Raw genomic sequence first — 24936 nt, 5'->3', positions numbered from 1 at the left:
TAACTTTTAAATAAATCATTGATTTAAACTCAATTTCTCTCACTTGAAAATGTATTAATGTAAACTTAAAGGTTTAATTAAATACTAAGACTTTAACTGACCCTGCTGGTAGGGTCTCAAATTTTACAAAAATGATATAAATAAGATACATAAATTGAAGGTCTTTATCCCAGAAACACTAATGCAGTTGTGTGATGCAGTTCACAATAACAGAACAGTCTGATTTCAGTGGCAATTCACCTGAGTGAAGCTATGCATGTGCATGTTTACAATATTGCAAGTTGTGTTTATTAAAAATTTGTCACTAAGAATCTCATTTCAAAACACGACTGAAACTTAGACTTACACTAAATGCAACAAAATCGCAAAGCTTTTTTTTTTTTATATATACATATATATATATATATATATATATATATATATATATATATATATATAAATACATTGGCCAAAGTTTTCAATATGAGGATCCTAAGCCTATACTTAAGCACCTATGGTTATTTTTAAAAGCTGCATGATTTAGAAAAATAAGGCCCCTGACAATTACAAACAGACAGAGAAATATAGTGTAGGTTGTAGCCAAAGAATTTCAGCTTTCTTGAACTTCTGAAGGTAAACAGATTCAAATTCCACAATCAGAAGGGAAAACTGTAGTCATTAGTCTGACCCACTGTACAACACAGGCCACAGAATTTCCCCAAAATAATTCCTGGAGACGATCTTAAACAAAAATCTTGATTTAAGAAGTGTCTAAATTCAAAGACTCAGAGGTAGCCATGCTAGTCTCTGACTTCAAACAAAAAAAAAAAAAAAAAAAAAAAAAAGCAGTCCCACTATAATAAATTACTCTTAAAAATGTACATCTGTTTTCCAGTCTGAATTTACAAAACTTGAACTTCCAGCCATTTGATTATTTATAGCTTTATCTATTACACTAAGAAGAGTCCATTACCAAACATTTATCGCTCCCCGTGGCCCACCACCACATACTTAGATCACATCACCCCTTTAAACTCGGGTTGTTAAGCTAAATAGCTGTGTACCTTCATCTACTGCTACCAAGCACATTTTCCATTCTTTTAATCATTATTGTGGCTCTTCTATGAGCCAATCCTCTTCAATTTACTGACAGGCTTCTTGAATTGTGGCCATCAGAACTGAACATGCTGTCTTCCAACAACACTGCCAAATAATGATAAAATAATCTCTCTTTTGCAAGACTCCACTCTTTACGCATCCAAGTGTCCGACAAACCTTTCTGGCAACGAATCATGCTGGAAGCTTATGCTTAGCTGATTACCCACCGTGACTTCCAAATCATTTTCACAGTCACCAGGATTCTCAGGATGACCTGAACCTTGTCACTATTTACCTTTCCCTAATTTATACTTCCAATGATTATTTTATGTTCTTTTGCTGGCTATTAATAAAAATGTTAAATAGCACAGAGCTAAAAATGAACTCTATGGGACCCCATTAGAAACATTCACTCAATGATGTTTCCATATTCATAATTACTTTCTGAGATTAGTTTTAATCCAATGTTATATAGTTCTTGTTCTCCAATCAAAAGTTTATGTGAACTAAAATGCTTCATAAAAGTCTATATATATTATTGCCATTATCAATTGTGTAATCTCATTTTAAAAATAAAGTTCATTTGACAGGATATATTGACAATAAACTCATGCTGACTTTAATTATATCAGACTCCTTTACAAACAGAGCCCCATGTCAGCCAATCTGAAGCCCCCATTAATAAAATATCAGACAGTGGTGTTGCTTGCAAATACAGAATGGAATATCTGCCTGTCATTTTGTGTTCTAGCATGTAGTCTCAGGCTACTCAACTAGTCTCTTAGCACAGAGTGGAACTAAGAAAAAAGGAGTAGATGATGCAATAATTCAGAGCTGTCAGGTGGGAAGAACTAACATAAGCAAATAATCACTATAAAGTTCATCCATCATGATTCAGATTTTTGACTGAAGATGTAAATAGAGCTGCACGGTTACGAGCAATTAAATGTCAGAATCACTAACTAGCACTCTTGTGGAGAAAACAGCCACAACCACCATAGGTGCAATGCCCAATGGGATCTTTATGTGATTATGTTGTCTGCAGTGCCTCAGTTAAAGAAGCAGTATCTGATGGGTATGAAGCTGTACAGACTCAGAGAATGAAGAAGAGTTTCCTCTCAGCCCTAATCACCACCAGCTCACTGGTGGACCGCTCCAATGTTACATCACTAAAGATGTACTTAAGTCAGAACATTTCCAATGTACAGGCTTTGCTTTGTCAATCATTGTGACCAAGTCTGAATGATGCTTTGCCTGATTTTAAGTACTTCTCCTCTCACCTTTGCACAGGGTGGGTACAACACAGTAAAATCCCTCCTCTAGAGACTCCCGTTTCCCCAGCTCCCTTTCAGTGGGCCACAGAAGCCATCAAAATCCAACATTTTTTCTCCTGCATAGAGGAAGCAGGGGGAGAGGAAAGGGGCACTGGGTGGACCCCAGTAGAAGAAAGGGATGATGCGGACAGAGACCAGGTCAGGATCTCAACTTGCATAGGTACTGTCCAAAGTTCAGAAAGGTGATTTCCTTTCAGTTCCACTGAAGGAGAAACACTGCACTCCCCTCTCACGCTTAGGCCCCCTCCCCTCCAATTTACACTGCACTCCTCTACTCCCCAACAATTTCTCTGAACTTCCTTCTCAGACATGCTGGGGTTTACACTGCAATTCCCCATTGCACTCTGTTCTGCCCACCTTTCAGACCCTTTGGGGCCTGTACTTGCCCCACTGGAGTGCAGTACCATTGCACCACCTCCTGGCTCTTTGAGGCTTGCACTGCCATCCCTGGCAGTGCAGCTCCCCCGCCTCTCTCGGCCCAGCACTGCACTGTCTCCTCAGGCCCCTTGAGGCTTGCACTCCATGCACAACCCCCTGGCCCCCTGAAGCTTGCACTGCCCCCAGGCTCCATAAGGCTTGTACTGCAGTCCCCATACCACGTTCCGCACCCTTGTACTCCGCGTGGAGCATAGGTCATCTACAAGTCTTCTCCACTTCACTCCGTCTTGGGACAAAACTTCTAGCTGGCTCCAGGAGTACCCCAGTTGCTGTCCTTCAATCTCAATATGCCTTCTCCACTTTGTCCAAAGTGTTCCTCTCTTGCAGGTTCCATGCGAGAGCATGACGGACTTTGCTGGATGATGACTTTCTAAGAGTGTGACCTAGCCATCCTCATTTTCTTTTCTTGATTTGAATGTCAATTGATTCTTGTCCTGCTCTGTTCCAAAACTCCTCATTTGTGACAAAGTCTTGCCATTTGATGTGAAGGATATATCTCAGGCATCTGTTTATTAATGTCTGTAGCTTGTGATTTGAAGACTTTTTAGTACGCCAGGTTTCACATCCATACAAGAGCACACTTCTCATATTTGTGTTGAAGATCTGCAGTTTCATCTTCACAGATATTATTTGTGAACTCCATATGAGAGGAAGAGTCTTGACTGCACCTGTTCCCTAACCTGGCACTGATATCCTTATCTGTTCCTCCATCTGTGCCCATAATACACCCCAAGTAGGTAAACTGCTTCACCTCTTAAAGGTCATCCCATCTCAGTGTGATGGTGGTGTTGTTGGACTGATTGATCCTCATTGTCTTGGTCTTTCCCTTGTTAAGACTCAGTTCAGTCATTGAGGCAGTTTTGTCTAGCATTGCAACCTTTTATTTCATGTTTTACTGTTGGTGTGAAAGAAGGGCAACATCATCAGTAAAAACATGTCCTCTACCTGTTTGAAAAGTGTCCACTGAATGCCTCGTTGACGGCCATCTGTTGTCCTGTTCTTGATCACAATGGACTGGATTACGAACAGGAAAAATGACAAATGGGCACCTTTGTCACACTCCCAACAGTATGCTAAAGGATTCTGTCAAGACACCATTGTAAACAGCTTAGCATGTTGAGGGTCCATACATTGAACCAATCAATAATTTTGGGTGTGGGATACCATGGTGTTGCAGCAGTTTCTACAAAGTATCTCTGTCAACATCGTCAAAAGCTTTTTCAAAGTCTATGAAGGTTAAGTACAGGGGGAGTTCCACTCAAGCAACTCTTCTTTGAACTCTCAGAGTTGCTATTTGGTCAGTACAGGACCTCTCACTTCAGAAGCCAGCCTGGTCTTCCCTGAGCTGTCTATCGATTCTGTCTTCATTCTCACCACAAGAATCCTCTTGAACGCTTTTACCGGAATAGATAATAAGGTGATACCCTCCAGTTCTTGCATTCCTTCAGGCTGCCTTTCTTTGGAAGCTTGATAGTGGCCCAGTTTCCAGTCTTGTGGGATCTCTTCAGTGTTACAAATTTTCCCAAATATATTATACATCTTGTTGACTGATGTCTCACTACCTGCCTTGATTGCTTCTGCGGGATGTTGTCTGGGCCAGGTACTTTTCCATTTTTCAAATGGGCAATGGCTTTTCTGATTTCTTCTTTTGTAGGTCTGCTGCTGTTAATTTGCAGTGGTATATTTGTAAGTGGTAACTCAGGAGGTTCCATGTTGGCAAGGAAGTTCAGTAGCTCTTCCAAGTGTTCCATCTACTGAGTTGCTCACTTGGGTTTGTCAGCACACACCCTGCCCTTATCCTGTACTGGCTGATCCATGTACACAGTGATCCAGCTAACTTCTGAGTGATGTTATAGAGCTCTTTCAAGTTTCTTTGTCATGCAGCTTGTTCAGTTTGTTGTGCAAGGTTTTTCACAAAGTTCTTGTTGTCCAGTTTTACAGCCTTTAACCTCTTTGTTGGCTCCTGAATACAGTCTGAGCTTCCACCTTGGCTGCTCTTGTTTTGCTATTGTTGACTGCTGCTTTTCTGTCCTTTCATTTGTTCACTTTTCTCAGAGTTTCTGCTGTGATCCATTCTTTGTGATGCCTTGTCCGCTTTCCCAATGTTTTATTGAAGGTTTCTTTCCAGGCTGTGTTGGTGTGTTCCCAAACATGTTCTACGGTAGCGTCTTTCGTGATGAGGTTTGCCAGAATCTCAATCCCAGTGTGGTCAGGTTTTGTGGTGTACCTCTTGAGCTTGAACTTGTGTTTGACCGTGACCAAATCGAGGTCTGAACCTACATCTGCTCCTCTTCTAGCATGGACGGCCTGCATTAACCAACTGAAAGAACTGCTTATGCAGATATGATCAATTTGGTTTTCAGTGGTCCGGTGAAACCTAAGTGACCTTATAGATCCTTCTGTGGAGAAAAAACACTACCACCTATCACCAATCCATTAAAAAAGCAAAACTCACTGAAGCACTCTCCACTTTTATTCATGTCGCCTTGGCCTTCTTTTCCCATTGTCTATTCCTACCTGTATTTATGCTTCCATTTTTCGCATTGAAGTCATCCATCAAAATCAACAGGCTTGAGGCTTGCACTATGCCCCAAAGCACTAGCCCCAGGCTCCACAAGGCTTGCACTGCACCCCTTGTACTCCCTCCCCATATTACTCTGCCTCACACTCCTCGGCTGCCCCTTGCTCCACCCCCTGTGGCTCCCTACCTGACACTGCCCCAGGCAGGCACCCCTCTACATCTTGTCCAAAGTGGGTTTCACCATCCCTCTCCTTCAAGTGGTTACACACCCTTCTCTGGCATGCATGAGCAGCATCCCTCCTTCTCAGATTGTCCACGTTTGGTGCACGCGTATTAAAACCCCCTTGGCTCCCTGGGGTTTTAATACTCATACACCTGACATGGACAGCCTGAGGAGCTGGGGCTGGGGCATGTCCCCAGCCCTTGCTGCTCATGTGTGACAGAGAAGGATTGTGACTGGGCAGGCCGCACTTAGATTTTTTATTAACATCTAGTCGCGAGCTGCAAAAAAAAAAAAAAAAAAAAAAAAAAGGGGGGGGGGGTAAAAACTGTGTGGGCCACATGTGGCCCCCTGGCTGCAAGTTTGACATGGCTGAACTACAGGATAATCTCTGCTTTACTGCTGTATCACAATGCATTTCAGACTACTAGAAAGGTGACAGCTGAGGAATGCTTCCACCCCAATGCCTTGGTTTCCACTGACTCATTTCAGGAATGCATATAGCAAGCATGACAGCTTGGAATGTCTCCACCCATCTGACAGCATCTGAACATGCACTGCTTACAGCTAGCCATACAAACTTGCAGCTCTATTTCAATTAGTCACATCAACAAAGAAACAAGTTAGTATGAATTACCAACTTTTACATTCTGTACTATTCAATGTGTGCCAATAGTGAATGCTCAGCTGCATTGGTGTTTGCTTTCAACTCAGAAGGGAAATTCAACTGAACAAGAGACAATTAAGGGGCAAGAGCTTGCTCTTATGGATAGTCACTTGTAATGCACCCTTTGAATGCACCTTATTTGGTTAGAACAATAAAACAAAACAATAAAATATATTCAGGTAAGTGTAACTGAATGTTGTGTTCTCTTCTGTAGTCTCTTCTTTAAGCCATGCTGCTTGAGCCCCAGCTGATGTGGGGTCATCATTTCCCTCCACCCTGTGGTGGCTCTGCAAAGAGCCACAGTGAGGGGAAGTGGACGAAATCTCACAGCACACATGGACAGCTTGTGTGGCACACTAGTTGAAAACCACTGTTCTACACTATAACAACTAGCTGCAGCTGTGCTACTGTAGTACTAACATCCACCAAGGTGAGCAATTGACTTCCTCCACCTACGTTCACATTCATTTTCCACTTGCAACCCTTCCCCAACAATCTACTAATTCAGTGTTTATATAATCTGCCTTTTACCACATAACTAGTAGATTACAAAAAGAAAAAAAATGTGTACCATATGTCAGAATATGTACAGCATTTAATCTGTATGTTTCATGGTGCCAGTGAAGTCTGTAATATAGATTGGAATCAAGAAAACTTAATTTCAACTAGAAAGACAAGGTCCTACAACAGCAACACATTTAAAAAAAATGAGGTTGGCTGTAATTACAGTAAACTCTGCCTTAACCAACATTCTATCATCAGGAACTCTCAAATAACCGGCATTTTAACCATAAGTAAATTTTAGTTATGTTTTCCATAAGTACAATATAGTGAAAGTAAATACAAATAAATACCGCAAATGCAGTATACATTTACGTTGTACAATGCTACTGCTGGTAAAATATGCTGCATACATTTTTGTTTGTTTCTTAATATCAAATCTTGTTTTTCTTTAATGTTAGGCATTGCTAGGTATACTATTCTATTATCCAGAATATTTCAATATCCGGCAACCTCCAGGTCCCGGGGCTGCCAGATATGAAAGAGTTTACTGTATTGCCTATATGTTGAATGTCTTATGAAATCTAGGTGACTATCTGATAAAGGTGTGATTCAAACGCTACATTACAGAGGCTATAATTAACTTGGAGATGTTTTCACTCATGTTACTACCAGCAGCTTTTAAGATGGAATTTCCCCCATGCTTTGTCTCAACCTAAATTCTGAAATTCAGTTCAGTAATTATGTGTGTGTACTTAAAAGAGAACACTAATCAGGGACAATGTAGTGCCTTTACACCAGTGATTCTCAAAGTGTGGTCTGCCCCACAGGTGGGCCACAGGCTCAGGGCTCACCTCTTCCTCCCTCACTGCAGCAGAGAGCCCAGTCTGGCGCTGCAGCCTCATACCTCTCCCCCATGAGGCTGAAGAATCAAGGCTGGCTTCCAACTGTGGGAGTGGAGGTCTGAGCCTCACAGTCCAGAACCCATACAGGGGAGGAGACGGGGCACGGCTGCACACGTTCTCACTCCACTCCCTGCAGCTGGGGAACAGGAAACTGCTTCCTAGGAGTCTTTCTCCACTTCTCTTATTGGCAGGATTCCAGCCAATGGGAGCAGCATGGGACACAGAGCTGTGTAAGCAATCCCCATCTCCCTCATAGCCAGACCCTGGACTCCATCTCCCTCTCACATACCCTTCCTGCAGAAATCCTGCACCCCCACTCTGCTCCTGTACCCTCCCTCTCTCCCACCCCCCCGCACTCTACTTCTGCACACCCCTCTCTCAGATCCCCACAACCTGCATTTTCCCTTCCACCCAGAGCCTGCACCCATCTCCATTCTGTTCCTAGCCCCCACTTGCACACTGAATCCCTCATTTTTTCTCCACCCAGAGCCTAGGCCTAACTAGCTCCAGTCCCCCAGAAAAAATAATCTGGACTGTGAGAAGTCCTGAATCTCGGTCCTTCCTCCCACACTCCTTGGAGTTGGATGCAAGAGACATGAGGTGTCTCAGTCAGAGGCCAAAAATACTGTTTCTCTTATACTGCCAAGTACTATAGGTCCCCTAAGTTACCATGCAGTATGAAGGGACACACTACATGGCCATTTCATAGTCTGTCTCTTCCTCTAGCACCACTTTTTCAGAGAGAACTAAAATTAGGTTGCAAAATTAAGCACAAAAATCGGGAAATTAAGAGTTAACTATTTTAAGATATTAGCTTGATCACACTGAGGTATTATGCTATTCAACTCTCATTTCCTGAAAATAACATGTTTTACAGAATCTATGGCCAGCAGAAGTGCTTCCACTTATTTCTTTACATTATAATTAATTTAAACAATAAATAATTGTTTTTACCAGTATAAAGTCAGACAGTGAAATATTAAGACAAGAAGTAAAACTGATTTCCGCACTTTTGTTGGCCACCCTCAGATACACACAAAAGGAAAAAAACAGAACCATGACCAATACAGGATTTTTTTTTATTTCTTACCTCTAAGGCAAGGGTTATCAATGGGGGGGCATGAAATTTCATGGGGGCGGGGGGTACAACAGCAGCAGCTGCTGGGTCTCAGGTTAATCCATCTCATTAAAAATATTGAAACGTGTTACTGCTTTTATGTATGTGTTCACATTCATACACCAGTTAATAAAGTTTATATGTGCTATATGCTTATTTTCTTACATGTGCTGAAAGGTTTTTTCCCCATATGAACATAACCAACATTTCCATCAGTTTGGACTACATTAGACAGGTTGGCGGGGGATGGGGGGGAGGCTGCTAACTGCAGGGACAAAAAGTAAGGCCTGGTGTAAAAAAAAGTTTGCTTACCCCTACTCTAAGGGCACAGAAACAACAGGTTCGGATGCTAAGGACACATTGGGCCATTTTTCCATCATCCCAACCCCAAACTGTTCTGTACCTCCTTTCATAAGGTAGAGTAGATGGTCACAGGGGCTCAGATTACAGCAATCTACTCCTGGTTACCAGGCTATTTTGCTGCATGTTATGTCCTCTGCCCTGGTGTACCTCCTAACCCAGGCTTCAAAGGGGTACTGAGAAAGCCGATTTACATTGTACTATAAGCTTTCGTGGGCAAACACGTACTTCGTCAGATGCCCATGAAAGCATATGTTCCAAAATATCTGTTAGTCTATAAAGTGCCACAGGTTTTCTTGTTATTTTTGAAGATACAGAGTAACTCGGCTACCCCTCTGATATTTTGCATTCTAGTGAACTCCATCATCTGGTTTTAAGCACCCATTTGCATCACTCCAGCCCTTTAATCAGGTGTTAAGGCAATAGAAGGAATAAAGCTGTCATTTGAAATATTTAATGACTATTATTACCAATGTCCATGTCAGCATGAGCAATTTTATGAATTTGCCATAAAATAAGCAATAATTGCATCTCTCTGAAAGAAAAGGGAGGCAATTCACTTAATTCAGACTAAAATCAAAGCAACTACTAATGGGATAGTAAATATTAAGATAAAAATAGCTAGAATGGAAGATAGTGCCATCTTCAAGATTGCCCTTAATCAAGAACAGATCGTTGTACAGTTCTATGATGATCTGTGATTATTTTCAGAGTTGTTGTTAGTCAGTCACTGCTGAGCAAGTGCTGTACAATATCAAGACATCAGCACTAAATCAAAAGGGACCATAACGTGAATCTGTTCTAATTTAGATTGCAAAGCAACAATTTTTTTCATTAGTTTGCAAATAGCAAGCTTAAATGCTACTTAGAATATGGGTGGTAAAAGTGACCTATATATAACAGAAAATACTGCATCCCTTCAAAAAGAGAAGTGCATTTAACATGGACCATACTTTCCTTCTGAACAGCAAAATATAAAAGTGGAATCAGCAATTAGTGTCAAATCACAGTAGAAATAAAATGTGTAGGCAGTATGAGGGAGAGAAGCACTTACAGACTTTCCATCTCAGAAATAAATGTCTGCAACACATGTTGGCCTTTACAATGTATGTTGAATAAGAAGAATACGAAGAATTTGTTTAGTTATACAGGAAGAGGACCATAAACCCCACCTAACTCATCCACCAAGTTTCATTACTCCACTCAACTAGTTTTTGAGCCTTAATATTGGAAGAGATTGGCTAATGGATGACCCAGTGGTTTGGCTGGTAGAACAACTTATTGCTGCAGTGGAAACAGAGTACCTCCACACTGAAGCTGAAGGTGTAATTTCCAGTTTGAGTAAACACACATGCATTATCTTTGATCCAGCCAGTAAGCTAAAACAAGCAGGTTTGCTACCTACTCACGTACGCCTACAGACTAGCAAAGGGATCTCCAACCTACAGCTCTGGAGTCCAGAGCTACATACAGCTCTTTAAGGTCTTCTTTATGACTTTGGACGACCCCTGGCACCCTACAGAGAGGGTGAGAAGATTCAGGAGTCAAAGTCAGGAAGACGGTGTAAACACACATGTAAAGTGTGAGGAAACAGAACACGTAAAAAGTTTCTGAACATCCTACAGTAAACATGTATTGCATTACATACCTTTGTGTGTGCGCTGTTCTTAAAATAGGGGTTACAAAAAGTATGGTTTGATGTTATTTATTAAGGGCTGTCTCGTATTCACATGCACTGCAGCTCTTGAAGTATTGATTTTTTTTTAACCAAATTGGAAAAAAATGGCTCTTCTTGATATTTTGGTTGCTAACCCCTGGACCAGCAGAATTGTTCTCAGACAGCCAGCTGGAGACATACAACTCACTAGTTTCAGAGCTAATGTGCATCAACCTGAGCCAGAAATTACACATCTAGCTGCAGCGTATCTATACCCTGAAACTATGTATTCAGGGCAGAAAGAGTTGAACTATTACCAACTACTAGGACTTTTGTATGATAGTGCTGCTCATCCCTTTTTCCTATACTGCCTTGTATCTATGTGAAAATATTATCCTAAAAAAAGGTAGCACTCCTGCTTTGGTACACTGAAGTCTAACTTATATCAGGTCAGCCAAGACAGAAAAACATATCCGGGGTGGGGGGGGGGGGGGAGGAGTTCAAAATGGACATAAGCCACTTCATTTGAGACATAATACAGGTATTCATTTCTCAAGAATAAGTGTATCTAAATTGAATGATATACTTCTTAAAATATAGCAACAATGGGTTATTCTGAATAGGGCTTTCAACGTAACCGACACTAGTGATTTAAAAATGATACTAGCCAAGTGTTAAATTTCTGAACTTTTTCCTACAGTACATATGGCCTTACTTCTTACCACAGCAGCTCTCATTTAGCGTAAAGACCCTTCTATTATCAAGGACTACAGTTACACTACAGCACTCTGTCAAAAGCAGCCACTGGCAGGAGACACTTCTGGACTAAACTTCTGTCAGAGTGTGGCCATACGCAAAAGACAATCAGAAGAGTACTCGGCTCTGATGACAAAACAGACGTACTGCACCTGGAAGCACAGCAGAGTTGCCCATTGTTCTGGACGCCCTGTTTCAAGAGAAGGCCCACCAGTGTGTCCACATAGCTTTTTGGTCAACAGCAGAGTTACGCCTCCTGGCTGAGAGGCAGAACAGTGCCATCAAAAGTGCTGGGCTTTGATGACAAAATGCATTTTGTACATGGACAGTTCAACAGTTAGTTAGCAAAACGTGATAGCGTAACCGTAGCCAAGGTGTCCAGCATTTTCTATTGAAGTTTGGGTACCTAAAGACTATTCCAATTAAAATGGCACCACAACACATTCCCTTAAGGATTGGAGTAATTATACCACCATTTACTCGTCTCAGAGGGATAGCCATGTTAGTCTGTAGTTTCACAAAATAAATAAATAAAAACCAAGCAGTCCTGTAGCACCTTAAAGACTAACAGTTTTATATCTTTTTGCACTCTTTAAGATGTTACAGGACTGATTGATTTTGTTTGTCTGTGAGAGAGAATTATGTACTAAGTTACATACAGAAAACTATTCAGTTAAATCTCACAATTTGCTTTTCAACTAAATGTTTGTTGACAGAAGCCTCAAAACACCATTTTTATAAATATCATACCCATGGCACTAGAGTAACAACTACTCCATATAAGTTTTGGAAAAAATAAAATCGACAGCGATCTTAATTTCCCACTATCTGCAGTCATCTTGCAAACTGAGATGGAGTAGAAGTCTGACAGCATGGAGGCAAAGATGACATTAATTGCTAAAAATGTTGCACTACAGCATCATAAAGTGCCAAAGTAACTCCTCCTCACCTGTTTTTCATAAAGGCTTCTCAGACTTGCTAAAACACAGAAACCTTATTCTTAACTGTGCTGTTCTATCAATAATTATAAAAACCAAACTTCATCCTTTTGTTCACACTATTGAAAATTCACATATCCCAGACCCAAAAGATACGGTTTCTGAAAGTAAGGCATTTCTTCAAAGTACAAGTATCCAGACTGATGAAAAGAGGTTACATTATACTAGTCTGCCATATAATATGACATATACTGAAATTTAGGAGTTTCACAGAATGTTAACATGATCCAAATTTAATGATTACTCCATAGCCTGTCACGTTCACTTGTTTTTATTTTTGCCAGCAGAAAGTATACCAAATTCCATCAAGAGTAATAATTCAACAAAAGTGCAGGTGACAGCTTTTGTACACGAAACAGTAAATTTATGTATCTTACATCACAGTAAAAGTCAAAAAGCACAAAATCCAGTTCTCAGCAATGTTTATTATTAACTATTGCAATAAATAATGGGACATTTAACATACTTATTTCAATATCAATATTTACTGCACACTAAAGTTATCAGTTTCCTTTTAGAAAGAAACAAGAACACTCCTACACTATTCTGAAGTCCCTCATTGAACTATTTTGGAAAGATTTTTACCTGATCAAACTAGAGCTCATAATTACCAAGTCTTTCTGGAACTACTGAGGTACAATTTCCAAAACAAAAAAATAATGTCAAAGGAGATTATTCTTGCTTTTCTGAGCTGTTTCGTCAATTTAGGATGCTTCTATAGCTTTTGGTCTGCCGGAGACGCAAAAACTATTTGGGCAAACCCACATTATCACTGGATTGCCACTGCCTTTCCTTATTTGGCTAACATTTTGAGATTCCAATGAGCTTGCTATAAAACTTTAACATGCATAAAGCATCCATTTTGAGGAAACTTCTCGGCCACTTTCCATTCCCCCCACCCGCAATGAAAGTTCGAGCTCAGTTCAAAAATCCATGAACAAAGCAACCCCTTCTTACAGCCTCGCACCGCAGAACAAAATTACTGTAAGGCTGCTAACCTAGGAGGGGGCTTTCACACTGCGGCAGAAACCCATCACTGAAGAAAGACGCCTGCCGCTTACGGACACGCGTTTCTATATTAAGAACAAAACACAACCTCCCCCTAGAAACCAGAGAAAATTGAATGATCCGCCTGCACGAAGAACAGATTTCAGCCCTCAACGCTACAAAAGGAACTGGCGAGGTCGGGGCGAAAGAAAAATCATCAGACATGAGAGTGACCCTGCATCTCACCTCCTCACCCCACCTGCCAGCATCACCCCTCTGGGGTCTTTCCCTCCCCCCCCCCCCCATGCGGGCGGGATTTCTCCTCCTCGGACACACGGCGCGCAGGGTCCCCCGGCGGACCCCGCTGTCTCAGTGACATCCCGCCGGCACACCCGGCCGGGGGCTCCCACCAGCCCCGCCCCGGGGGGGAGGAAGGCAGAGAGGTCCCGATTCCCCCCAGCTGGGGAAGGAAAGGGCTCAACCTCCACCCCAGCGGCCAGAGTAGAGCCGAACCCAGGAGCCAGCGAGAACCAGGGAGAGCAGCATCCGTAAGGCCGGTCCCTCTGCCCGGCCCACGCTCCCAGCACAGACCCCGCTGCGGAGAGCTGGGCAGGCAGCACCCTTCCCGCCCCGGCAGGACCACAACCAGCGCGCGCGCTCCCTCACGCCGGGCCCTCCAGAGCCCCTCCCCGCCCCGCCGCGGCCAGGCCCAGCCCCGGCAACCCCCGCTGAGGCCTCGCACGGACCTGGTGCAGCGCGGTGAGCCCGTCCACATTGGCGTAGTTGATGTCGGCGCCCCGCTCCAGCAGCCGCAGCACCTCGTCCGTGTCCCCGCTGGAGCAGGCGGCCAGGAAGACGGCGCCGTCATCGAACTTCACCTTGGTCTTTTTGCGCTTGACCACGGGCAGCTCCAGGTCGGTCTCGGAACCGATCCAGCGCTTCAGCTGCTCGTTCCGCTTCTGCTTGGCGTCCGCCATCTTCATGCCCCGCTCCTGCCTGGCCCTAGCGCTCCGCACCGAGGACAGCCTCTAGCCACCACTGTCCCACAAAGCACCGCGGCCGACCCGGCCGCCACCGCACTCGCTCACCCGCCCAAAGGGAAAGAGCCGGGGAGGGGGCGCGGCAGCCGGCTCTATTAGCATAATCTCGCGAGGTTCTTGAGGGGCGGGTGGGCGGAGCTGGAGAAGGCTGGCGCGTCAGACCGGAGGGAGCGGGCGGGGCACGGAGGAGGAGGAGGCAGGTGTGGGGTGGGCTATCGCCGGGGGGTGGGCAGGTGGCAGGGGCACAGGGACCCGGAGGGAGAGCGCGTGCGAGCAGGAGATGGTTGGTGGTGGGGGTGACCCGTGTGGCGGGCGGCTGCCCGGGCGGGGTGAGCAGTTCAGCGGGAAGCTCTGGGAGTTCCCGGGGGGAGCAGAGTGAGGGGACGCCGGCGGGTGGGCTCGCTCCTTCTTCGGTCGCTACCCTCGTCCGCGCGCTGCGCCTGGCCCCGGGGCCCCACAGGGGTCGGGAGCGCGGGAGCAGCGGCTGGCGTCGGGCCGCTCCGAAGGCAGAGGGCGGCCTGGGCTGGGCCGTCGGCTTGTGCGGAAGCCCCGTGGGGGGCGTGGTTCGGGTCGTAATCATTTGCCTCAGTTTCCCTCGCTGACCAAAGTGGGACTAATATGTCTCTCCCATGCGGCAGGGGATAAGTAATTACTGTCGGTGTAACACACTGGCCTGCTTCCGCTATAAGGTGCAACGGGGCTTACTGCTGTTTTTGAAGATACAGGCTAACTCGGCTACTCCTCTGACACTTAACTGTACGAGAGTTCTTTGGTACTAGTGCAGTTGGCTGTCCCCCATGAAGTTCTATGGAGAAAAGCATCAAAATGTTCTGTTGCATGTTTTTTTTTCATAACATGGCATCTAGGAAAATCCAAGGCTTCAATGTACCATAATCAGGCAGTTTTGTTAACTCACTTTGACTCTAAATCGAGTAATATTTCACCTCCTAAGTTAAGAACATGTAACTGTGTACAGCCCATATGAATGACAATAATAGGGCTCTCCCTGTCTGACTGACTGTCTGACTGAAATGTCGAGAGACACACATCAGGACAGCAGTTAAGCAAAACTGAAAACTGTTGAATTTGTAGATGCCATTTGGAGTTCCAGCAGTAGAACTGCATGGTCACATATTTCACAGCAAGAAATTTGGGGTGGATGTACCTCTGTTTTTCCTTATGTGTTTGCATGTGCACATCTGTAGCTGACTTTAGAACCTGAGCCTGAGATGTGATCATGTTTTGATGCAGCCCAAAAAAAAAGCAAAAATAAGCTGCTAAACCTAGGGTGGGGAGCTCAGTCCCTGAAGAGGCCATTTAGGAGTGTGGGGTGAATAGATTAAATTTTAAAGAGAAAAAAATACTACAAGGAATGGTGCTTGATCCTGCCAAGAGAGCAAGGGATGGGACTGGATTCAGTGACCTCCTGAGGTCCCTTCCAGCTCTATAAGATGTGTATTGGCATACGTTAAGTTTAATGCAGTGCATATGCATTATTTATGTTAGGCTTACTGTCTTTGCGCTTGCAAAAAAAAAAAAAGGCTATCCCAGAGAGAGACTGTATCAGATTGAAAGAGCAATCTGCTCTGTCAACAGAAAAGGGCCAGACTGCCCAGTTGCTCTTTAAACAGAACGGCCAACTGGAATCTTAGCAAATGGGGCTGCCCAGGGACCCAGAAGCTCTGTCTGTCAACAGAGGGCCTCCTACAGCATGTGCACGAAGTTTCAGTGACAAAACTGTTGACCAACGCATTATTCCTCATCATGGAGACGCAGAATGCCATTGGTGGAAGTGTCAACTTGTGTTAACAGACAAAACACATTTTATACCTGGACCTGCAGATTTCCAAGACCAGCATCTGATGAAGTGAGTCTGTGCTCACGAAAGCTCATGCTCAAAACTTTTCTGTTAGTCTATAAGGTGCCACAGGACCCTTCGTTGCTGTTATAGATCCAGACTAACACAGCTACCCCTCCGATACAAAACACGTTTTGTGTGTAGATGCTCTGAGATTTGTCAACAAACCCCAGTTTTGTTGACAAAGTCTCTAGTGTTGGTGTAGCTATGAGCTACGTCTACACGTGAACGCTACATCGAAGTAGCTTATTTCGATGTAGAGACATCAAAATAGGCTATTTCGATGAATAACGTCTACACATCCTCCAGGGCTGGCAACGTCGACGTTCAACATCGACGTTGCGCAGCACCACATCGAAATAGGCGCTGCGAGGGAACATCTACACGCCAAAGTAGCACACATCGAAATAAGGGTGCCAGGCACAGCTGCAGACAGAGTCACAGGGTGGACTAGCACTTCCGGGGCAACAGCTAGCCGCTCCCTTAAAGGGCCCCTCCCAGACACATGCAGCCTGCACAGCACACAGTCTGCAGAGCCATAGGCACACACACCTCGAGCGATGCAGTCATGGACTCCCAGCAGCAGCAGCCAGAGGTCCACACAGTCACCCCTGCAGGAGCAGTGCTCACCCTGCTCGGTGCCATGCAGGAGGCAGCTGAGCACCTCCTTGCCACAGAGGAGGAGCTGCCCGCAGGGGAGGAGGACTCAACCCCCAACCCTGCAGCACCCCCGCCCCCGCCTCACACGCCGCTGGCTGTGGAGCTACCTCACGAGCACCGACTGGTGGGAGCGGCTGGTGCTGGGAGAGTGGGACGACGACTGCTGGCTCCAGAACTTTCGCATGAGCCAGCAGACATTTCTGGAGCTGTGCCAGTGGCTCAATCCCGCACTCAGGCACCAGGACACCGCCATGCGGCGAGCCCTCAGCGTGGAGAAACGGGTCGGCATCGCTGTCTGGAAGCTGGCCACTCCAGACAGCTACCGATCCATGGGCCAGCAGTTTGGCGTCGGCAAGGCCACCATTGGGGCTGTCCTCATGGAGGTAAGAGGACCCACGGGGGGAGGGGGAGGCAGCCCTGGCAGGGGAGGGCCACACACACCCTGCACACCCCTCTTTGGTGCTCTCCCATGTGCTTCCCCTGCAGGTCGTCCGCGCCATCAATGCCCTGCTCCTCCACAGGCTCGTGAGGCTGGGGGACCCGGATGCCGCCATCGCGGCCTTTGCCACCTTGGGCTTCCCCAATTGCTTCAGGGCTCTGGATGGGACCCACATCCCCATGCACGCCCCGGAACAGAGTGGAGGACGCTACATAAACAGGAAGGGCTACCGCTCAGTGGTCCTCCAGGCCTTGGTGGACAGCTGGTGCCGTTTCCTGGACATTTATGTCGGCTGGCCTGGCAGCACCCACGACGCCTGGGTATTCTGGAACTCGGGCCTATGCCGCCGGCTGGAGGTGGGGACCTACATCCCCCAGCGGAAGATCCCTGTGGGGGACACCACCATGCCCCTCTGCGTCATCGCAGATGCGGCATACCCCCTCCGGCCCTGACTCATGCACCCATACACCGGCCATCTGTCTGCCAGCCAGGAGCGCTTCAACTAGCGCCTCAAACACGCGCGCCAGGTAGTGGAGCACACATTTGGCCGCCTCCAAGGGCGCTGGAGGTGTCTCCTCACCCGCTTTGATGCGGGCCCCACCAACATCCCCCAGATTGTGGGTGCATGCAGCGCCCTACACAACCTCGTGGAGAGCAAGGGGGACACCTTCTTTCAGGGCTGGGCTGTGGAGGCCGGCAGGGCCGATGTGCAGCCCACCCGCTGCCCCCAGTCGCCAGGTGAACCCCGAAGGGACCCGGGTGCGGGAGGTCCTGTGGGCCCAGTTTGATGAGGCCGCGGGGTGAACACTGGCAGGCCCCCCACTTCACCCCCCCATCCTCCACAACACTCCCTGCCCCTACGCCCACACCACAGAGCACCCAAGAGCACCCCCCAACACTTTTCTTGTAAAAATAAAAGCAGACAGTTGTTTGTCAACTCAAACATTTTCTTTACTACAACTCTTATACTATTATTATCATTATTATTATTATTATTATAAATATTCTGAACAAGACAAACTATGTACAGGGGAAATCAAACTGATAAATATATATACATTATAAAAATTGGGATGACAAGGAAGGGGAAAACTATTTACATGGGGGGTAAGGATCAGCAAAGTAATGGGTCACAAATACAAACTATTTACAAGAAAAGAACAATAAACTGGGGGGGAATATGTACAAAGGGGGAGGGGCCACGTCCTGGGCCCCACGACCCTACAGTCCAGCGCTGGGGCTGGGCGGCCGGGATCCCCGCCTCAGCCGCAGCCCTGGCCGGGGCTGGCTGGGGGCCGGGCGGACTCGGAGATACGGCTGGCGAGTGTCAGCTGGCCCCAGGTCCCACTCGGCGGAATGGCCCTCGCTGGCGGGTGGCGGTGCAACAGCGGACGGCGCAGCGGCTGGAGGAGCGGGTGTAGCAGTGGGTGGAGCAGGCAGGGCGGGTGCTGCGGTGGCCAGCACGGCCTGGGGGGCCAGGGAGTCCGCGATGCGGTTGAGGGTCCACATGTAGGCCCCCCATGCCTCCTGGCACCAGGCCAGCGCCCGCTCCTGCAGGTGGAGGCGGCATTCCTCCACCCGCAGCCACTGCTCGGCGACCTCCAGTCTGCCATCTTCCATGCTGTGGGGCCGGTCGTTGCTCCGCCGAGGGGCTGGCCTGGAGTGATGGCCCCGGAGGGCTTTCCGGGACCACTGACACCTCGCCGGCGCTCTCCGGTCCTTCCGATGGTGCAGCTGCGGAATACAGGAGGGGGGGAAGAAGAGTGGAGACAGCCGTTAGTGTGGGCCCCGAGCCATAGCTCTTGTCCCCCGACCCCTCTGCTACAGGTTCCCCATCCCCGTCCCCAGGAGATGCTGCTCTGATGGGGTTCAGGGGTCCCCCTGCGCTGCACCCCGTCCGCTGGCAGGAGTGACTCTCACTCACTCAGCAGGTGCGACAGGAGGTTTATTAGGCAACAGATGCCCAGTGTCTCCCAGAAGCGACAGTACAGCAGTCAGAGACGGTCCTTCCAACCCGTCCTGGGGAGAAGACCCCAAGGGGTGCCCCTCTGGGGTGTAGCTTTCCCCCTCCTCAGGCTGGCTGCCTTCCAGCTCTCCCTTCCCGTAGCCTCTAACTGCCGCCCCCGATTCAAACCCAGCTCGGCTCCTCCCTCCTCTTTGTTCAGGGCAGAGGTGTAACCTGCCAGTTGTAGCCCCAGGATCATCCTTAGCCACTGGGAGCTATTGAGCTTGTTTCTCATATCTAGCCTGAGTCTTGCATTTGCACTCCCCCCACTCCATCACATGCTGCTGCTGCTGCTGCTGCTGCTGCTGGGTGTCCCACCCCCTCCCCCCGGGGGATCCTAGAGGTTCCGCTCCCCCCAGCCCCAGGGATGGGGCATGGCACTGTCATGCTGGGGGGGCAGGGGCTGATGCACTCCTGTGAGGGACATGCCACTGCTGTCCTTGGGGCCATGGTCATCTGGGCATGTGGAGGGCCCTGGCCATATCTATTACCTCCCCCCTCAACCCAGGGGGTGTGCACCGGGGGGGTACATACCTGACGGTCCACTCCCACGGTCGGGGGACACCCGGGGGGCGGACACCCGGCTGGAGCTCCTAGATGGGAGGATGATGTGCAGGCCGGTGTCACTGTAGGAGGAGTCCCTCTCCTCCTCCTCCTCCTGTGCCCCGGGGGTGGGCTTCTGGGGGGGCCCCCAGGGTGCTGGGCTTGCCTCCGGGGCAGACTCTGCCTCCGGGGCCTGCTGGGGCTCCTCGGCCAAGGTATCAAGAGTGGCCGGAGGGGAGGAGGTGTGCCGGGGGCCCAGGATGTCCCTGAGCTCCCTGTAAAAGGGGCAAGTGACGGGGGCGGCCCCAGATCAGCCGGCCACATCCTGGGCCTGGGCGTAACCCTGCCGCAGCTCCTTCACTTTCCTCCAGACATGATCCGGAGTGCAGGCAGGGTGACCCCGGGCGGCCAGGCCCTCGGCCAGCCGAGCGAACGCATCCACGTTGCACCTCTTGCTTCCCATTACCTGGAGCACCTCCTCCTCACTCCAGAGCCCCAGCAGGTACCAAAGCTCAGCCTCCGTCCAGGAGGGGCCCTGCTGCCGCTTCCCTGCCTGGCTGCTGGGCTGGGAGCCCTGGCTCCCCTTGGGGAGGGTCCCCTGGGGGTGCTAGGGGGGCAGCCGGGAGGCCATCGCGTCGGGTGGGGGTGTGGGTGGCTGCGGAGGAGCGTGCAGGCTAGCCGCGTGTTACTGCTGCTGCCTGCACACTCTCTCAGCTTCCTGCACAGGAAGGCAGGGGGCGGGGAGCTTTAAGGGGCTGCTCCACACGGCCACCATTGAGCTCAGGGGCTGGAGAGAGCATCTCTCAACCCCTCAGCTGATGGCCGCCATGGAGGACCCTGCAATTTCGATGTTGCGGGACGCACAACGACTACACGTTCCCTACTTTGACGTTGAACGTCGAAGTAGGGCGCTATTCCCATCCCCTCATGGGGTTAACGGCTTCGACGTCTCGCCGCCTAATGTCGATGTTAACTTTGAAATAGCACCCAACACATGTAGCCGTGACGGGCACTATTTCGAAGTTGGTGCCGCTACTTCGAAGTAGCATGCACGTGTAGATGTGGCTATGGTGTGTTACAGAAGGTCCCCAACTTACAAGCACATTGCCTTACGACCATTTGTGCTTACAACCAACCTCCTATTAACTCCATATTACTCTACTGTATATTATTTTTGAGTTGAGGACCACCATGTCTGTTTAGTTTTTCGAACAGCGCGGGCAGCATGGTATGAGAACTACAGCTCACTCATGGTGTCAGCCAACATGTTGTCCCTCTACCACTCTGTTTCATTTTGGTTCTCAGTAGCATATTGTGTTTGCGTGTCTGCAGTTGGGCAGCATGTTTACCTTTCATTCCATCATATATTTAGCCCTTACAGTATTTTCTGTGTTTGCCTGTGGCCATCATAGCAAGTACCAGGAAATGTGGTAGTGATAAGGGTGGTGAGAAAAGAAAGATGGAAATATAATCCTCTTTTCTCTATCAGAGTCCTGATCGAGTTGTCATATGTGGACACTCACCATCGTGCAGTGTTTGGACTTGCAGGCAGTCTGAGCCTGCTCCAGCCAGTCTCTGACCCTGTCTTTGTGGAACAGATTTTCTGTCTAGTGCCACTTTATTGGAATAGGCTCCTATGGTCCAGCTGCTCCAACCCCCAGATCAATGCAGAACCTCCCAAGTATTCCCAATAGCTCAAGAACATATTCCCCAGAGCTCCATTCTTAAGGATACTTTAGTAACAAAGAGGAAGCTGTGCTAGTCTATACACTATCAAAACAAAAAGCAGTCAAGTAGCACTTTAAAGACTAGCAAAATGGTTTATTAGGTGAGCTTTCGTGGGACAGACCTGAAGAAGTAAGAGAAAGACTTTATAGAGCAATTCCTAAATCACTTTACTCACAGGCATAACAGATGTATGCAGTTTCCTTTGTGAGAGACCTCACCACTCGCACATTTTTAAGTTTGGATCAGTGCTTTCAGGGATCCCTGGTCCCCTTTCCTGGATCCCACTCAGCTCAGATTTGTCTTCCTGATCATGGAGTCTTCGTTTACTCCTGCAGCCAGCTTCCATTAGCAGATTCTGATATAGTGTTCAAAAGGTTTCTCAGCTCAGAGCACATCCTTTTTTTTCTTGAATCACTCAGAGTCTGTGTTTAGAAAATCTAGTTTTAACACGTTGTTTCTTTGTTTCTGGGATGAATTTTCCATTATGCCAACACCATCCCCTGCAGACAACCTGCAGCCATTTCATTTTTCTAGGGTGCTTCCAATGTGAATGGAAAACCATTCGGGTCAATGATTCCTTGTTGGTCCTGTTGACCTCCGTAGGCTTAGCTGGAAGCCAAATGACATAAACCCAGGGAGCAAACAGCTGATTAAACATACACTGAAGCATTCAATAATATAGCAAGTTTCATAATATCATACAGCATACCAGGCATTTCACACAGACAAACTTTTTAAACTTTCATGTGCTCTATAGCAGGGGTGGGGAATAATTTTGAACAGTGGGGCATATCAAGATTTTAGTAAGTTGTCAAGGCTTCACTTTTCTACAGAGGGGTTGCAGGGTCTGGGGCAGAGGTTTGGTGCAGAAGGGAGCTTAGAGCTAGATACTGGGATGCAGAAGGTAGTGTTGGGTGGATCTGAGAGGGAGTTCAGGTGAAGGACAAGGTTGCGACCTGTTGGAGTGGTGATTAAGGAAGTGCAGAGTCTGGGAGGGAGTTCTGACCTGGAGGAGGGGTGTGCAGGTGGTTTGGGTGATGACCTGGGGCAGGGAGTTGGGAGGAAGGAGCAGCTGGGGTAGGAGAGGCAGGCTGTGCTGAGGTGTTCACCTCGGCAGCTTCAGATCAGGATCCCTTTGAAGTAGGCCCCCTGACTGATACAGCCCCACATTGATCAAGCCTGCTCCATGTGGCTCTCAGCTCAGGCTTTATGTTGACCCTCTGCATAAGGTTTCACTTAAGTCCTTGCTGTGGGGTTATGTGCACCCTTACAGGTCCCACCTTTGCTTAGCTGCTTAGCTTGTGTAAATAAACAAGATCACAGACTAAGGTAAATATGTATATGAACAGAAAAACAACCATACTGTATCAGGCCAAAGGTCCATCTAGCGCAGTCACTTGTCTTTCAGTAGTGGGCAATGCCAGATTCCCTAGAGCAGGGGTCAGCGACCTTTCTGAAGCAGAGTGCCAAAATTTGACCTTTTGACCTCTAGGTATGACTGGAGTGCTGGTGATACTTTTTAAAGCCACTAGTAGTCCTACTTACAACAGCTTCATTAATAAATAAATGAAGATACAGAGTTTTGCCATTTAGGTGGTGGTTGGTAGCATTAGCTGTTCTTTTGTTAATCCACAGGCAGCATGGATTTGAGTTTGCTCTTGGCTGCATGGGGGAGGAGAGGTGGGACTGAGCTCCCGTCTTTCATGCCGATGAAGATCTGCTCTCATGCCACTCCTGGCACCTGTGCTGGGATTGCTGACCCCTGCCCAAGAGGGAATGAATAGAACAGGTATCAAATAATCCATCTCCTGTTGGCTTTTCCTCGGTTCTGGCAAACCTCACCATCTGTGCCAGTCTTGCTTAATACTCGATAGACCTATCTTCCATGAACTTATCTAGTTCTTTTATGTACCCTGTGTGACTAGTCCCTTGTCAGCCCCACTTGGTGTCCTGCACTTCCTGGAAGATACTAGTTTTCCTCAGAGACTCACAGAGGCCGTTTCACTGCCCTGGGTCATTCCAAGGCAAGGGTCTCCACTTACCAAGCTACTCTCATCATAGGCGAGTCCAAAGCAGGAGGGGAGGGAGACAAGCCCCTTTAAGCAAATATGAATGCGCTTGTTCTTCCAGTGAGGTGGCCCTCCAGAAGAAGGGTGTGTGGAGCCCTGACCCACCCACTACTCTGGGCTCCAGCCCAGGGACCCTAAGTGAGAGGCAACTGATGGTACTTTACCATACAGTGGCCTTTTCCCTGGGCCACTGCTCTCCACCTCTTCCCTCTAGCAGCTTCCCTTGATACCTGACTGCACCATCTTGCCCTTCTGAACCTCCAGCCTTCTGCCTCTCTTCCTTGCCCACCTCTCAAATCCTTCCTCAGCTGCCTGCACTGACTGCAGGGCTGCACCCTCTCCAAATCTGAAGAAGTGGGTCTGTCCCATGAAAGCTCATCACCTAATAAATTATTTTAATATTCTTTAATGTGCTACCTGACAGCTTTTTTGTTCTCTGAGCCTAGGCGGGGAACAGGAAGGCATTAATCTAGCTCCCAGCATACAACCCCTCAACCAGGCTCTTGCAGCTTGCAGCCTGTGGTCTGCTACACCTGTTATACTCTAGGCCCGTGTTTCTGAAAGTGTGGTACACATCTCACCAGTGTTAAACAAAAAGATTTCAAGGGGTGTGTGGCAGAAAATGAATGACTATAAATCAGGAGATAAGCACTGAGGCGGCACTGGGAGAGGGGTAAGTCGATAAGGCTGAAGTCCCTAAAGGGGTACAGGATTGTTTTAAGTTTGGAAAACATTGGTCTAGGCCTTCAGAATATCTTCTAAGTAGGAATTCCACACATTGGCCATGTCTACACTAGCCCCAAACTTCGAAATGGCTCATTCCTATGAGCAGATAGGAATAAGGGGACTTCGAAGTAGGCGGGGTCCTTTCGAAAAGGAGCCCCGTCAGGATGAGCCGCACGGCGGCGAGCCGCGTCAATTTCAAAGTGCTGTGGCCGCCCACATGCTAATGAGCCACTGAATATGTATTTCAGCTCTTCATTAGTAAACTTCAAAATGGCCATTTGCATGGCCATTTCGAAGTTTGGGGCTAGTGTAGACATAGCCATTGATCTG

The 24936-nt window shown here is 47.5% G+C and overlaps 2 protein-coding genes across 10 annotated transcripts in view; one reads left to right on the top strand and one right to left on the bottom strand.

The window, feature by feature from the left end:
* PPP1R12A (protein phosphatase 1 regulatory subunit 12A) overlaps positions 1 to 14614 on the bottom strand; it is a 227127-nt gene extending 212513 nt beyond the window's left edge. For 2 of the 9 annotated variants that reach the window (XM_075012338.1, XM_075012367.1), the window contains exon 1: positions 14285 to 14610. In XM_075012338.1, coding sequence (XP_074868439.1) covers positions 14285 to 14521 — 237 coding nt within the window. In that variant the 5' untranslated portion in view covers positions 14522 to 14610. Of the gene's footprint in view, positions 1 to 14284 lie in introns of all 9 variants that reach the window. The other 7 variants (XM_075012347.1, XM_075012378.1, XM_075012396.1 and 4 more) reach the window with 6 other exon arrangements.
* A 336-nt stretch (positions 14615 to 14950) lies between these two features.
* On the top strand, positions 14951 to 18466 carry LOC142007391 (uncharacterized). Its single transcript, XM_074984011.1, has 2 exons — positions 14951 to 17479; positions 17583 to 18466. The coding sequence occupies exons 1-2, from the start codon at positions 16942 to 16944 to the stop codon at positions 18122 to 18124; spliced, it is 1080 nt and encodes a 359-aa protein (XP_074840112.1). The 5' UTR covers positions 14951 to 16941; the 3' UTR covers positions 18125 to 18466.
* Positions 18467 to 24936: the final 6470 nt, after the last annotated feature.

Source organism: Carettochelys insculpta, chromosome 1, assembly GCF_033958435.1.
Source record: "Carettochelys insculpta isolate YL-2023 chromosome 1, ASM3395843v1, whole genome shotgun sequence".
Taxonomy (NCBI): Eukaryota; Metazoa; Chordata; order Testudines; family Carettochelyidae; genus Carettochelys; species Carettochelys insculpta.
Note: the sequence above shows the minus strand (reverse complement) of the source record. Positions and strands in the feature narration are given on the sequence as shown.

What these genes read in the sequence shown, in the direction of transcription:
- LOC142007391 (XM_074984011.1), top strand. Translation starts at nt 16,942, where the DNA reads ATGCAGCCTGCACAGCACACAGTCTGCAGAGCCATAGGCACACACACC. An exon ending in TTGGGGCTGTCCTCATGGAG is followed by an intron (nt 17,480 to 17,582) that starts GTAAGAGGACCC and finishes CTTCCCCTGCAG; the next exon opens with GTCGTCCGCGCCATCAATGC.